This window comes from Hipposideros armiger, unplaced genomic scaffold (assembly GCF_001890085.2).
Source record: "Hipposideros armiger isolate ML-2016 unplaced genomic scaffold, ASM189008v1 scaffold_1543, whole genome shotgun sequence".
Lineage (NCBI taxonomy): Eukaryota > Metazoa > Chordata > Mammalia > Chiroptera > Hipposideridae > Hipposideros > Hipposideros armiger.
In genome coordinates, this window is record NW_017732893.1 from 29,341 (window position 1) to 44,366 (window position 15,026).

A 15,026-nucleotide genomic window follows, 5' to 3' on the forward strand; every position below is an offset into this window, starting at 1 on the left:
TGTAGAGGGCAGCGTCACTCGCCCTCATATGTGGGATCCGAACCGGGGCCCTCTGGCGTCCCAAGCCAGTTCTTAACCATTGCACCACTCGGCCGGCCCTAATTTTACTTTTGAGGTCTGACCAGGTGACACTGCCTTGTCCCAGTTCACACTGTAAACAGGTGTCCTTTTCGGGATCTGTTTAGTGCCAGTTTTTATTCACATTTTTGTGCTTTTTGTTGGTGGTTTTGTGGTTTACAGTGCACCCAAGCATTGGACTTTGTGCTGTCTGGTGCTGTCAGGAAGGCTGTGATGTCCCCCTGGGGAGCAAACATGCGTGTTGGACACATTCCATTCAGGCACACGTTATAACAACATTGGCCATGAGTTCCTCGATGAAGAATCAACTACATTAACTTAAAGAAGCACACGTAAAACAGGGTTGTATACTGAGTGTTTGACAAAAGTATTATGGCCAGCAGCTGGTGGGAGCCTAACCCTGTGTTTCCCTCAGCAGTGATGGTTCCACGTTCCCTAACTCAGTGTTCAAGGGGACCCTACAGAGCAGAACTGCCACGGATAATGAGATTGGCTGTATGCACAAGTGCAAATGGCATCTCCTCTTGTGGGTGATCTTAGAAATGATTCAAGAACTTGCAACTTTGTTTGGGAGTCAGATATGCAAATCAAGAAGTATCATTTGGTATGATAAATGTTATAATGGCATTATATGCAAAAAGTGCTTGGTGAGTTTGGAGGATACTGGCTTGGTGAGTTTGGCTTGATACTGGGGGTGGGAGGGAATGTCAGCATCATTCACAGAGGAGGTGGAGAAGAGTAGGCAGGTGTTCCCAGAAAAAATAACTTGTGTGAAGGCAGCTTTGCTCCAGAGTTTGGAAACATGGGGCTGCTACCTGTCTCCTGATTCTATTTTCTTGACTTCTGCACCCGCCTGTGCCACAGTCCTGCCTGTGCTTCTGTTTCCCCAGATGCTGCAAGAAGCTACACTGCTGACATTGGGAGGGTCCTTGCCTGTCATTATCATTAGCCTTCAAGGATGGCACTGCTAAGTTGCTCTGTGTCCTTGCCTGGGAGGTACCCTTGAGCCCCACTGGAGCTGCAGCAGTCACTCACCTCCTTGGTGGCAGCTTCTTCAGTGGCCTGGCCACCTCATCTCCCCCACTCTCCCTGTGTCAAGGACTGACTTGTACTTGTGCAAAGACATCATTTGTCAGTCTGTTGACCTGGTGGCCTCAACAGCAACTTAGCAGGCACTGAGAAAATTGATTGCATTCTTGACACCCCTGCTGCAGAGGGCTTCTCCAAGGACCGAAAGGCTACAGCATGAAGTGGGAGAGACACACACAGAGTTGTCTTTCTTCATCCTCTTATAAATGTTTCAAATCCTGACATTAGTTGATATCCTCTTTTTTTTTTTTTAAAGATTTTTATTGGGGAATTGGGGGATGGGAACAGTACTGGGGAATTGGGGGAAGGGGAACAGACAAGTTGCTCTCCTTTTTGGTCTTCAGTCTAGTTGTGGAGGACGTTGCTTCACTGGCCCAAGCTGGCACCATCATTGCACTCTTCCCAGGTGAGGCAGATCAGTCGCCGGCTTCTGGATGGCCGCTCATATCCTCTTTTTTTAATCGTGTTTTTTTGGTAGTATTTTAATTCTTCATTGAAATCTCCGATGTGATTTGCTTTTCCTTTGTGATGAAGTGCTCAAATCTCAATGCAGTCTTCCAAGAAGAGACTTGCCAGGGTTATGACAAAGACACCCCTCTCCCTTTGGTACATTTTGTGTCTGCCTTGCTTTGGCATGGGGTGATTTTTGCCCGTTTAGCTGACATGTTGTATTGTGCATTCTCAATAGTTGCTGTCTACTCACAGCTCTAGATTTCTTTGTATTCTCTAGGTCCTCTCCTTCTTTCTTTCCTTCCACACATCCATCCACTTACACATTGATCATCCATCCGTCCAACCATCTACCTCATCTACCCATCAATCCCGTCCATCTATCCCTTTCATCCACCCACACATCCATCCCATCTATCCATACATTCTTCGTCCACTTACCATCATCGTATCCATCCTTCCATCCATCTATTCATCTATCCATCCATTTCATCCTTCCTTCCATCCCATCCCATCCATTCACTCATCTATCCATCCATGCATGTACTCACCCACCCACCCATCCATCCCACCCACCCATATATCCCATCCATCCATCATTCATCCATCCATCCGTCCGTCCATCCATCATCCATCCATCCATCCATCCATCCATCCATCTATCCATCCATCCATCCAATCTATTCATCTCATTCATCCATCTGTTTATCCATCCACCTTATCCATCCTATCCTATCCGTTCACCCATCTATCCATCCATGCATGTAGTCATCCATCCATCCATCCATCCATCCATCCATCCATCCATCCATCCATCATCCATCCAGCCATCCAGCCAGCCATCCATCCACCTATCTATCCATTTATCCATCTCATCCATCTCATCCATCCATCCATCCATCCATCCATCCATCCATCCATCCATCCACCCATCCAGCATCCATCCCATCCACCCATCCATCCTTCCATCCATCCATCCATCCATCCATCTATCCATCTATCCATCCATCCATCCATCTTATCTATCCATCTATCCATTTATCCATCTCATCCATTCATCCATTATCCATCTCATCCACCCATCCATCCATCATCCATCCTATCCATCCATCCATCCATCCATCCATCCCATCCATTCATCAATCCATCCATTTATCCATCTCACCCATCTCATCCATCCATCCATCATCCATCTCATCCATCCATCCATTCTTTATCCACCCATCATTCATCCCGTCCATTCATTTATTATCCATCTCACCCCACCCCATCCCATCCCATCCCATCCCATCCATTCATCCATCCATCTCATTCATCCCATTCCACCCATCCCATCCGTCTCATTCCATCCCATCCCATCCCATTCTATCCCATCCCATCCCATCCCATCCCATCCCATCCCATCCCATCCCATCCCATCCCTCCATCCCTCCATTCCTCCATCTAGCCATCCATCCATCCATCCTATGTCCATCCAGCATCTATCCTGTTCCATCCATTTATCATCCATCCCATTCATTTATCCATCCATCCATCCATCCATCCATCCATCCATCCATCCATCCATCCATCTATCTATCCATCCATCATCCTACATCCATCTATTATCCATCCTGTTCCATCCATCCATCATCCATGTCATTTATCCATCCATTTGTCTATCCATCCACCCATTTTCCATATGAATTGTGTGTTTCAGGTAGTTTTCTCTTGGTGTTAACTTGGCTTGTATTGTTTTTCTTTCTCTCTCTTTCAAGTTGATTTTCATTTTGATATGTCTCGATGGAACATATCAAGTCTGTACTTGCCTTCTGAACAGATTGGATTTGGAGTTAAAGCATCGAGTAGTGGAAACACAGGGCTTAGAATCCCAGCTCTGTTGCCCACTATCTGTGCAACCTTAGACAATCTACTCAAACTTGCTGAGCTGTGACTATGAGACAGGGCTGATGAAGCCACTTCACAGTATCACTGCGAAGATTAGAGGAAGTGGTGCCTGTAAAGTGACCAGCACAGTGGCTGCTCAGTAACAGCTTTTCCCCTGGAGTTCTTCATGGTGACTATGGCTGTGATAGGAATGCTGTCCTCATACTCCTCACTGGATGGGAAAGACACAGAAATTGTGTTTCTTGCAAGTTTGAATTCTGAGACAAAGGTTTATGACATAGCCTATACAAATAAAAATTTTCTTTCAGGTCAAACTATGGTATCCCCCTAATTATATTTTAAGGTGTTAACCATAAAGCCTATTTATCAAGATTAATTTTATTTATTTTAAATTAAATTTATTGGCATAATGTTGGTTAATAACATTTCAGGTATACAACTTTATAATATGACCTCTCTCTGTACACTCTGTCATGTGCTCCCCACCGGAAGTCCAGTCTCCTTCTGTGACCATGTCTTTGACACCCTTAACCTTCATGGGGTAGCTCATGATGTAGGGTTTGTTGGTCAGGCAGATGTTCATTAATGGGCCATGTTTATGGAAGCCAACACTGGGAAGAAGACAGTGGCAGGCCCTGAAACACAAGGAAGTAGTAGGGAAGACACTTTCCAGAAGGGGATGCCCTAATGGTCTCCCAGGGAGGAGAGAGAGGGGGCTCCTTGTGCCAAAATCATCTTCCCTGCCCTTCTTTCTTTGTAGCGCCCTCATTCCTTTGGCTGCATTTCCCACCAGCAGCCCTGCCCCCTCTGCTGTGGTGACGGTTGCAGCACATTTTATTTGGTATCTTTCCCTGTTTTCCAATTCCACTGCAGTTTCTTTCTCCATTTCCTGTTCAACGTGTCCTGGAGTTATTGTGGATAGTTCTGCTTTCCACATTTTTATGTTCCAAGACTGAATCACTAGAATCTTAGACTGAAAGATACCTTAGAAATTTTTTAGTCTAATTCCCTCATTTTCCAGACAAGGAAATTGAGGCCCAGGATTGTTAATCAGCCCACCCTCAGTGACCAGGTTTTGTGTGTGTGTGTGTGTGTGTGTGTGTGTGTGTGTGTGTGTAAGGTTGGCCTCCTTTAGCTAAGGAAACTGGGAGTTTTCTAGCTCTTCAAAAATTGTTTTAGGGCTTATACTGTATTTATGTTTTTAATTTTTAAGTTTTAAGTTCCTTGAATCAAATTTCCACAAACCAAGTCCTGAATTTAACCTGCTTTGTCTATTATAGAAAATCTTTGGTACATTTTTATTTTTCGATCTCACTCCCTACAGTATATATCTGATGAATATCATGGAAACAAAGTAGTTAGATTCAATTGTCTTTGTATAATATCCATTTTTTGATCCCTTATTTTCTTAACTTCACCTCTCAGGCCTTTTAACTTCCCACATTTCCTCCATTGTCATTCCGATTCTTCAGAGGCATTCTACTCAGTTTTTATGTAGAGTAATACTTAGTTTGAAGTATTTTCAGGTTTTGCATATCATTGGTGTACATTTTAAGGGGTTAATGGATGACATACTACTCTTATCAGATAGTTGTCTGAGGTAAGATATGTTATATGTGATTTCTTTTTAATTTGGTGTTCTAAGATCCCAAAAGAAATTTTGAAAATTTTTCCTGTAGGGTTCTGTATGGAAGAATGAAATGTGCATTATCTACACATTGGCACAAGTGAAACTAGTTCTTAAAGTGAACATTGAACTTCTAAAATTTGAATTCTGTTATACCTTGAGTAAGGTTTTCTTTCTCCGTGGGACTGCATCTCTGAAAATGAATCTTAAATTTATGAGCTTGTATGACATGCTAAGCACATGTCCATGTCTCTAGGCAGCGTCTTAGGAAGGCCCCTAAGTTGTCTGGCCTGGCCTGTGGTACATCTGGCAGGTTTTGTTTTTGGCAGCATTGGTGCCCCAAGGCTGGAGAGGTCTGTATGTGCACCTAGATTCAGACTGGGCCCCAACCTTGAGTCCCCAGATACCTAAGTGAGCAGCTTTTGTAGGGAAGGTGTTTTTTGTTTTGTTTGATTGTTTGTTTTTGTTGTTGCTTGCTTGGTTGGTTGTTTTGGTGGAGGAGACAATAGGAATTCTTAATATTCTATATATTTTGATGCAACAAAATGCAAACTTTTCTGCCTACTTGCTTCACTTTGTTTACATTGATCAGACACAACTGACTTAGTTGTCCCCACAATTCCGGTGGCAATCCTGAGCAGGCCCATCTGGGATAGTGGGGATTTTAAAGTGGCTTTGAGAGGTGGGGCTTAAGGCGAGCTGAATTGAGGGCGCAAGGGGGTTGGATCTGAACTGGAGCTTCTAACAAAACAGGAAATCGTGCTGCCTGCCTGTTCTCTGCGTGTGTGTTGCTTTCTATCTACTTGGGGACTTCTCCCAGGAGAGAAGAGTTAAAAGCCCTGGCTTCTTATTAATGGTCCTTTAGTCATTATATTTAATCACCCCGATCCTTGCAACAACTCCCATTAAGACTTTACTGCTAGATTATTAATGAGGAAGAGAACACATGTTCGAGTAATTGTGGTTAAGGGAGGTTTAAACGCCATGACTGTAATAAATGGTGGATGGGAGAACGACTGATGACATCAAATCATTAACATACAATGCCTTTGGAACCCTGCAGTCCTGTCAGTTTCTGTGCAGCACTGACCTTGGGCTCACATGTTGTGGTAGTTACTGCAAATAGCTGAAGCAAGCCCTTGAGTTGATGGTCAGTGTGACCATTTCGATAGTGTTGTTAAAACTATGTATTTGCATATATGTGCAAATATGGAAATCATGTTTAAAAACAGCAACATGATATAAGCTTATACACTTTCAGTGAGAACCACGGAATCTTGAATTTTGAAGAATTCTGATTTCAGTTTTTAAATGGTTATCGCTATGAATTGGGCATAATAAAGGCCATGTGGATTACACATTTTCCAGTTGTCTAATATTTTAAATTAGTATCCGTATGAGTTTATGTCTTATAACATTTCTAAACATGCTCTATGATGTACTATAATTTTCACATTATTATCTCATACTTTGGTTTTAATAGTATTGGTAAAAGTTTTGAAGTTTTAATTTCAGTTTTTTCCTACTGCTCAGAATTTGATGACATAAAATAAAAAGGGGTTTTCATAGTTGCTAATGTTAGCCAGATTTTGTTCCAAAGCATGGGCTTTAGCAGACTTTTGAATTAAACCCACATTCTCCACCCAAGCCCTAGTGATCTAACTCAACAGTTCAAAGATAGGTATGCCATAAACAGCTATAGTTAAATAATCTAAAACAAAAATTAAACTATGGAAATATAATAAAACACGAATTGATCACTTTATGGTGGAGTACTCTATAAACTGTCTGCTTTGGAAACGTGTGTTGAGTTTTAAAACATCTGAGTTCTACAGTGCTAAAGTGTATAGTTCATGTGAAGGCAGAAACTATTTTTTCTCTTCTGCATATATATAAGAATTAAAGGTTAATATATTTTTTTGTGGTCCCAGTTTGCATTCATTTATTTATTTTTAATTTAGAAAAATCACTTTGGAGTACAAATACATACCATAAATATATCCACCTCATCTAAAAATTTTCCCATTAGGTACCGCAGTGTGATTAAAGAGATTAATTATGTAAATCTTGCTACTTTATTGATATGTGTAAAACAAAAACCACATATTAACATATCCCAAATAGGAAGAAACTATTTAAAAGCATATACCTGGTATAGAAAAGTAACAGGGTCTTTAATTTTTAATGATTGTTAAAATTTTTAAGGTATATAAGCTTATCTGAGTGTCATTATACCCACTGAGTAATAATTACAGGAGCTGAAAGGTCCCAGTGGTTTTGCAATGTAATTTCTGTACAATCTCATTTAACTTGTTAACTGAAGTTACAACCCTCCTGTGTATGAGGCTGTTGAACTCTTAACAATCACAAAAAATGCCGGCATTAGAGTATACTCTTTTAAATGGAATAATTCACTTTATTTTCTGGGTTGCCTAAAAAGTTACATTATATGTGTATAAATGATGCTAAAACAGCCTGGTAAGGGGAAATAGAGCAGTGTTTATTTTACTGAGTAGTGAAAAGGCCAGTTCAATTTCTTAGCTTATTCAACTTTTTTTTTAAAAGATTTTTTCATATACTGAAAAAAACCCCAAAACATATAAAATAAGACTCTTTCTTAAATACTGAAAATGAATGTGTTTCATTGTTAGATTGTGATATCCCTACCACTGTAGGATTTTGTCATAATCTGTTTTCTTTTCATCTCCACCCATTCCTCCTGCAAAATGGTGTTTTAAAAGGCTACGTTTTGAGGCAAGCAAGGAAGGAAGCACGAGTGAGTGTTAGGTGAGGGGTGAAGCACCCTATCCTGTCTCCTGCACAGCCCCCCAGCGCCTGACATTTGGGAAGCAGCATCAGAAGCCTCCTGGCACAGAAGACCCAACTCATTTGGAGGCACCATGCTGCTTAGTGAAGAGAGAGAAAGGGAAGGGACAGCGTCTCAGTAGGGGCCCCAGAAACTTCTAGTGACTTCATTACCTTATAAGATCCTGTGATGTAGATGGGGGTTGGGGAGGGGGCAAATCATTTTTTCACCTGGGCCCCCCTGTCCCACGTTTTTGACAGGCAAAGTTGCACAGGCCGTTTTCTGAGGGCCTGTCCAGTCCTGACAGGCTGTCTGGGGAGTCCTGTGGGCCAGACAGTGCTCTGCGTGCTTGTTTGTCTCCAGATGCTTCTTTCTCACCTGCTCTATGGATGGGGACATTAATAAGCCCTGGGATGCCAACAGCCAGCGAGGGGTCAAGCCGGGGTTTGTGTGGGCCTCGGGCTCCAGAGCCCCACTCTTCACCACTGTGCTCAGCAGCCATCTCCTGCTGCAGTCACCTGTGTGTGTCCCGAATCCAAGACAGGCCACTGTGTTGTAGGTGTAACGTGTATACAAAGCAAATACAAGCTCATGTACAACTCATGTTCCAACAGGAGGAGGAAGCAGGCTGTTTTTTCAAGGGAAGAGTTAGCTGAAACTATTTCCTGCTGAGAAAAGAAAGCTTAATTTGAATTTGTTTTTCACGTTCTTTGTAGAATTGGAGGTTCAGTGTACAACTCTGTACTCTGGTCCATTTTATTAAGCTAAGAAAAAAGTGAACACCATTTGTTTAGAAAATTTACTGAATCACAGCAAACCAGCCAGGAATAATCTTGCCTGTGAAGACAATATTTATTTTTCAGATGGACGTAAAGACCAAGACAGCTATTAGTGTCTTTAACACACCATTTTATTTACCAGTTTTAACAGAGATGAAAGGGAATCATCATCAGGGGCATCTCCCAGCTCAGAGGATGCAGGGGCAGCTGCTCAGAAGAGGGCACCTCTGGGTTCACGTGTGGAGCAGAGGTGAAGGGAGCCTCCCCACTGGGCACCCCTCCTGCCGGAACAGCTTCTGCTGGCACCCCACATGGAGTCGTGCAGTGGAGGGCAGCATGGACAACTTCTCTTGGCCCCATATGCCCAGTCTCAGCTTTGGTTTTCCTGGCATTCCCGTTCTTGTCAGATGCATTGTTTTTAATATTTGTTTCTGCATTTCCACTCACTTAGCAAAAACTTGTCTAATGAGATAATGTTTTGTTACAAAGCCACTCAGTGCTTTCCGATCACCTGGGGGTGCACCTGTCTGGAAGTGCAGGCCCTTGTGAGCTCTAGATTGGGTTGGAAGCCTTCAGTTAATTAAAGAAGAGATGGGGAGGAGGTGGCCTTATGTTGGGAGATGGATCTTGCCCAACTTTGCTCTCCTGCAGTTGGAGAGGATGGATTCTGCCAGCTGGTATCTGTGAACTCAGTGTCCTAAGTTGCATCCTCAGGTGTGTGTATGTAAAAAGGACATCTGTATTTTGGTGACATATAGTTTGCTGTCTGTCTCTGGGCCTGAATGACAGAAATAAAAGCATGTCAAATGCTCTGCTCTGTTCTGTGTTTTAACTGTGTATGGACATATTTTTGTTATTCCATTTTCTTATTTATGTAAGGTGCTAGGTGGGCATGAGCAAGGGAAAAAGTCATTTTAGGGTTTATTTTTTAAAAGATCCACCTAGGAAGTGTGAGTGGAGTGGTGAGAAGCGCACAGAGGCCATTCAGTCTGTTGCCTCCTCTCTCAGCGATGCACAGCTGCAGGAGTCCCAGGCTGTGGGGCTATGTGGGACTCAGGTTGGGGGAGAAGCACTACATTTATGAAAATGTGGAACCTCTTTGCTTTGGGAATGTAGGAATCAGTTCAGCTTTTCTCTTGGTATGTGTGTGCCTGAGAATGTGACTTTTTAAGTTGTGGGGTCCTTCCATTGATGTTCAGAGAAATGGGAGAGCTAGAATATTTGATTTTACTTCTCTGTGCTCAGGAAGACTCACTCAGTCATGACAGAAGGCATTGTGTCTTAAAATGTGGACCAAGATGACCTGCAGCACAATTCCTCCAAGGGCCTGTTACAAGTGCATATTTTTAGACTTTTTGGATCAGAATTTTAAAGGATTGAGGATTGGAAGTCTGCATTTAAAGAAAGCATCAGGGGTGGTTCTTGTGTACTGAGATTCAAAAACCACACCTATAGAGTAGGATGCAAATGCCATTGCTCAAAGGGCAGATGATGTCTGACAATCACTTGTTGTGTTACTGATGCTGGTCTGTGTAGTAAGTACTTTTATGAAAAACATATAAAAAGTGAAGCAGTTACCTGAACCCTTGGCTTCAGCTAGGGCTCCCCCTGCCAGGATGGTCACCATCCTAAGTGCTAGGGTAAAAATGAGGACAACTCACCCAGTTAGCTGTCCTTTGCCTGTTTGACTCATTCCGGTTATTGGCCTGCAGAAAAGTCTAACTCAAAAACTTTTGGAATCTTTTGTGCTTTAGTCATTCTGAACAAAAAATTAGAAAGTGTTATATTTATAGAGTTAACTATAAACTGTATTCACTATGTAGTACTTTACATCCGTGATATCTGTCTATCTGTCTATCTATCTATCTATCTATCTATCTATCTATCTATCTATCTATCTATCTATCATCTCTATCTCTATCTCTATATCATCTATATCTATATCTCATCTATATCTATATCTCTATCCATCTATCTATATCTGGTGCCAAAAAAATGTATACACATTTTAAGAAAGTAAAACTGTATTAAAATTGTAATACTCAATATATACTGATAACAAAAGATGAATACAAGTCACGTTTGACTTCTGCAATTACAAGAGGTGCTCAAAGTGGTTACCATCAGCGTCCAGACACTTCTGATTATGGCGAACTACTGCTTGAGCAATGTTGACCAAGGTGTCCACTTGTATACATTTTTTTGGCACCCCTGGTATATAAGTTCACCGTAATCAGAAGTGTCTGATTTTGTATATATATATATATATATTTGACATTCAATATTATTCTACATAAGCTTCAGGTGTACAGTGAAGTGATCAGGCATCTACACAGTCTATGAAATTGTAATAGCTATGTATAGTGTCAGAGGGGTAGTAGACTTGGGGGGGCAGTTATCACTTTGTGAGGGGTGTAAATGTCTTATCATTATATTGTTTTATACACCTGAAACTAATATAAAAAACAAAATAAAAAAATTAGTATCTGTGACAGCATTTACTAAGCTGCAAAATGCTAAATAAATATTAGGTACTAAAAAAAAATTTCTAGAGTTAAGCAGTTTTTGCAAAATGTGTTAATATGGGTTAAAATCTATTTTATTGCCAGAGTTATATTGTATATCAATTGAGTATTGCTTTAAATACAAAAAGTAGCTAATTTTGTAAAATATTTATTTGCTTTTTCTTTTTAACAGGAAAAACTAACCCAAGAGTGTGTATTCAGAGAACAATTTGAAGAAAACTGGTATAATACGTACTCTTCAAATCTGTATAAACACGTGGACACTGGAAGGCGATACTATGTTGCATTAAATAAAGACGGGACCCCAAGAGAAGGAACGAGGACTAAACGGCACCAGAAATTCACACATTTTTTACCTAGACCAGTGGATCCTGACAAAGTACCCGAACTATATAAGGATATTCTAAGCCAAAGTTGACAAAGACAATTTCTTCACTTGAGCCCTTAAAAAAGTAACCACTATAAAGGTTCCATGCGGTGGGTTCTTATTGATTAGCTGTGTCATCACATCAGCTCCACTGTTGCCAAACTTTGTCGCATGCATAACGTAGGATGGAGGCTTGGATGGGAACACGCTGATTTTGTTCTGCACTTGTGGGCCTGCCCTCAGGGATGCCAGCCTGTACCCACTGGCTTGATTTATTGTGAGAAGAGGAGACTGAGAGCAGGGATGTGAGTGTGTGAGTGGATGAGCTGTGGGGAAATTGAAGAGAGGAGGATGCAGAGAGGACGACAGCCTGATGCATGCTGGGGAATAGACACGCTTTTACATGTCCAATCAGTTGTCCTTCGCCCTGTGTCAGCACAGCTGCCACACTCCGACTCATCAGGACCTTGGCTGGTGCCCTGCCAAGGATACGCTGCATTTTCAAAGGCATGGAGGGTGCAGTCTCACTTAAGAGACATTTTCAGTTAATTCTCACTGGTGCCATCCCAGTGAATTTAAAGCAAAGACCTCTTAGTAAAAAAAAAAACAAAAAAAACAAAAACAACCCGCCCCCCCAAAAAAAACAAAAAAAGTTAAATTTATTTATAGAAATTCCAAAGGCAACATTTTATTTATTTTATATATTTATTTATTATATAGAGTTTATTTTTAATGAAATATGTACAGGCCAGATAGGCATTTTGGAAGCTTTAGGCTCTGTAAGCATTAAATGGCAAAGTCCGCTACCAACCTGTGGTAAATTCATGCAAGTAAATATAACTTTGCATGGACATGAGAAATTCTAATGACCCTCTAGTGTGCTAAAGGCGACAATCTCTTTTGTGCCCGTCTTATTGTAAACTTATGCACATCATTCATGACACCGAGTATTCACTCTTCAGACTGCTTGTTTCATAGCTTATCCCAGAGGATTAAAGACAAACTGGGTCTCAAACTTTTATTCTGTGTCTGTACTATTTCCTCTCTCCTAAGTGACTTACGCCATCATTGTAACATCACGGTTGGAAAATATAAGGGTTGGTGTATATCCTACTTCTTTAAATCTATCACAAAATATACCAAAGCTAAGCAGTAGCCATGCTTTTATTTTAGTTGCTCGCCAGAACAATGGGACGAACATCAAACATTGTATTGATTTAGAGTTCTCAAAAAGGAAAAAGAAAAAAGCTTACATAGCACAGATTTTTTTTTAAGAGACAAGAATCAGATTAGTAGGATCATTCTTGTAAACTTTTTATTTGTGCATTTGGTTACCAAATATGAAATTATACAAGTACCGTAGGGGTCATTGTAACATCTTTTATAGAAAATTGGTTTTGGTGTGAACTGTCATAATGTGTGGTAATAGCCCCAAGTAAAACTCACAAATGAAACTAATAAATCATCAAATAATGACAATGAGGGGGAAAATATTATACTTGTTGACTTGTGTCTTGTTTTGAAAACAGTCTTCACAAGAGCTCAGTTTTTTTTAGAGGGGAGGTTATTACATAGAATATCTTTTTTCAAGGCTTTTATAACATTTTGTGTTGAAAAGCATAAGAATACATATTTCTTTAGTAGCAATAATTTTGCAACTTGCCCTTGGGCAAGGGAGACTATTTCTTACTATATACTAAGGAGAAAAGAGCCAAATTCGTAAAGCAATAGTTAAGAAAAAGTAATTTATAACAAATTCTCATACCACATAGAACAGTTTCTAGCTAGTTAGGTTGGGAAATTGAAAGTGACAGTTAAAAAATGTGTTGGGATTTATGTAGCTAATTTTAAAATTTAATATTCCAACTTTCTTTTGCTTTGATGTACATTCTCTAAGAAAAAATAAAAGTATGTCACTGGTGAGTTAAAGCTGTTTTGGAGTAGAAGCCCATGACTTATTGCCACGAACACATGTGGCCCTTCTGAGGTCCAAGTTGGAGTTCACAGCAGAGCCTTCCTGCCGATGTACATTAAGGACAAACTAAGTCTAACATTTAAAATTAAGAACTAATTTGGGGGAAGGGGACTGAAGCAATGTAAAATAGTTGATTTATGGTAAAGGTCAGAATGTTCTCTTCATTTATTTTCTTTTTCTTTTTTTTCACTTTCTAAACAGAAACTGCATTTAATTGCAAGATGTAGTAATCTTATTTATTATTTAACCCTTTGCTGCTGCTAAAATGTGCACCTATTCAGGCTTTAGTTTTTCCAAAATGCATTTAATATTTTTGGCTGAAAAACATTAAACATCTGACCACAGGGAAGAATCAAGTTTCTAGGATGTCCCCATAGGTACAATATTTAGCATTGAAAAGTTGATTTTAGGAGATAGCCAAAAGTAATCTTAAAGTAGAATGAGGTGCTCATCAGCCTAAAAGAAAGGAAACAATTTGTGAAAAAGACTAAACTGTCCATGCATTGCAAGAAAATGTTACTTTAATGTCTACTTTTGGCGTTATTTTGTTTTGGTAACTTTTTTTAAAAAAAGAAAAAATGTTATATGCTTTTGGCAAATGATACAATAAACTGTAATGGTCTGTAAATAAATAAATACTGACTTATGCAATTTATGTACATGAATGTTCTGGGAGAGTAGGTGGCTCAGGGTTTGGGCAGGCACTGCCCTGATGGGCAGTACAGCAATTACCCCCAGCTTGTGGCTTTGCATGGGTTCTTGTCCTAAGAGACCCAGAGCCCTTTGGATGGCAGACCTGAGCTGCTGTGGAAGGGGTGGTCCCAGTTTTCATGAACAGATGCTCACACAGTCCAATCACTATGTTTTTGGTGCCAACACATGCACCTTGGTCAGAGACTTAACAGGCATTATTGAACAACACCCCCCCCCACATCTGTCATGTGCATATTGCAGGCAGCGTCGAAGGACATGCCAGACAGTGTTGGAGGAGAGGATCTCTTCCTGCCATGTCTTGTGTAGATAAACGAATGGCTTCGGTTTATGGTCTTTTCATTCTATTTCATCTCATTAACACTACGACTTTGTGTGATTTCCTTGATAATCTGTAATTGTATGTAAATACATACAGGATTATGTAATTTGTGTAAATACATAATTACAGACCTTTGAAAACTGGTAGTTTTTACTTGATGTCCATTTTGGAGCTGCTTCAAAATATGTGCCTACATGAACCAATGGAATTTTAAAAACATGCTCTTGCTCTTACAGCTGCTGTGTATATGTTGAGGGGTGGGGGTGGGAGATGGAGGGGAAGGAACAAACACATCCAGATGTCTTTTTTTTTTTTCTGTAAGCATTAGATGGAGAAGTGGGTAACCTTCTAGGATGGATGTCTGTGGACTTGCAGCAAGCAAAATGCAGTGTGTGTGCATGTCTACATGG

The 15,026-nt window shown here is 40.5% G+C and overlaps 1 protein-coding gene across 2 annotated transcripts in view; it reads left to right on the top strand.

Annotated features, from left to right (window-relative positions):
- The window catches only part of FGF9 (fibroblast growth factor 9), a 37,457-nt gene extending 22,698 nt beyond the window's left edge, over nt 1-14,759 (top strand). The window contains exon 3 of one of the 2 annotated variants that reach the window (XM_019634216.1): nt 11,414-14,759. In XM_019634216.1, coding sequence (XP_019489761.1) covers nt 11,414-11,659 — 246 coding nt within the window. In that variant the 3' untranslated portion in view covers nt 11,660-14,759. The remainder of the gene's footprint in view (nt 1-11,413) is intronic. The other variant, XM_019634215.1, reaches the window with a different exon arrangement.
- The last annotated feature ends 267 nt before the right edge of the window (nt 14,760-15,026 follow it).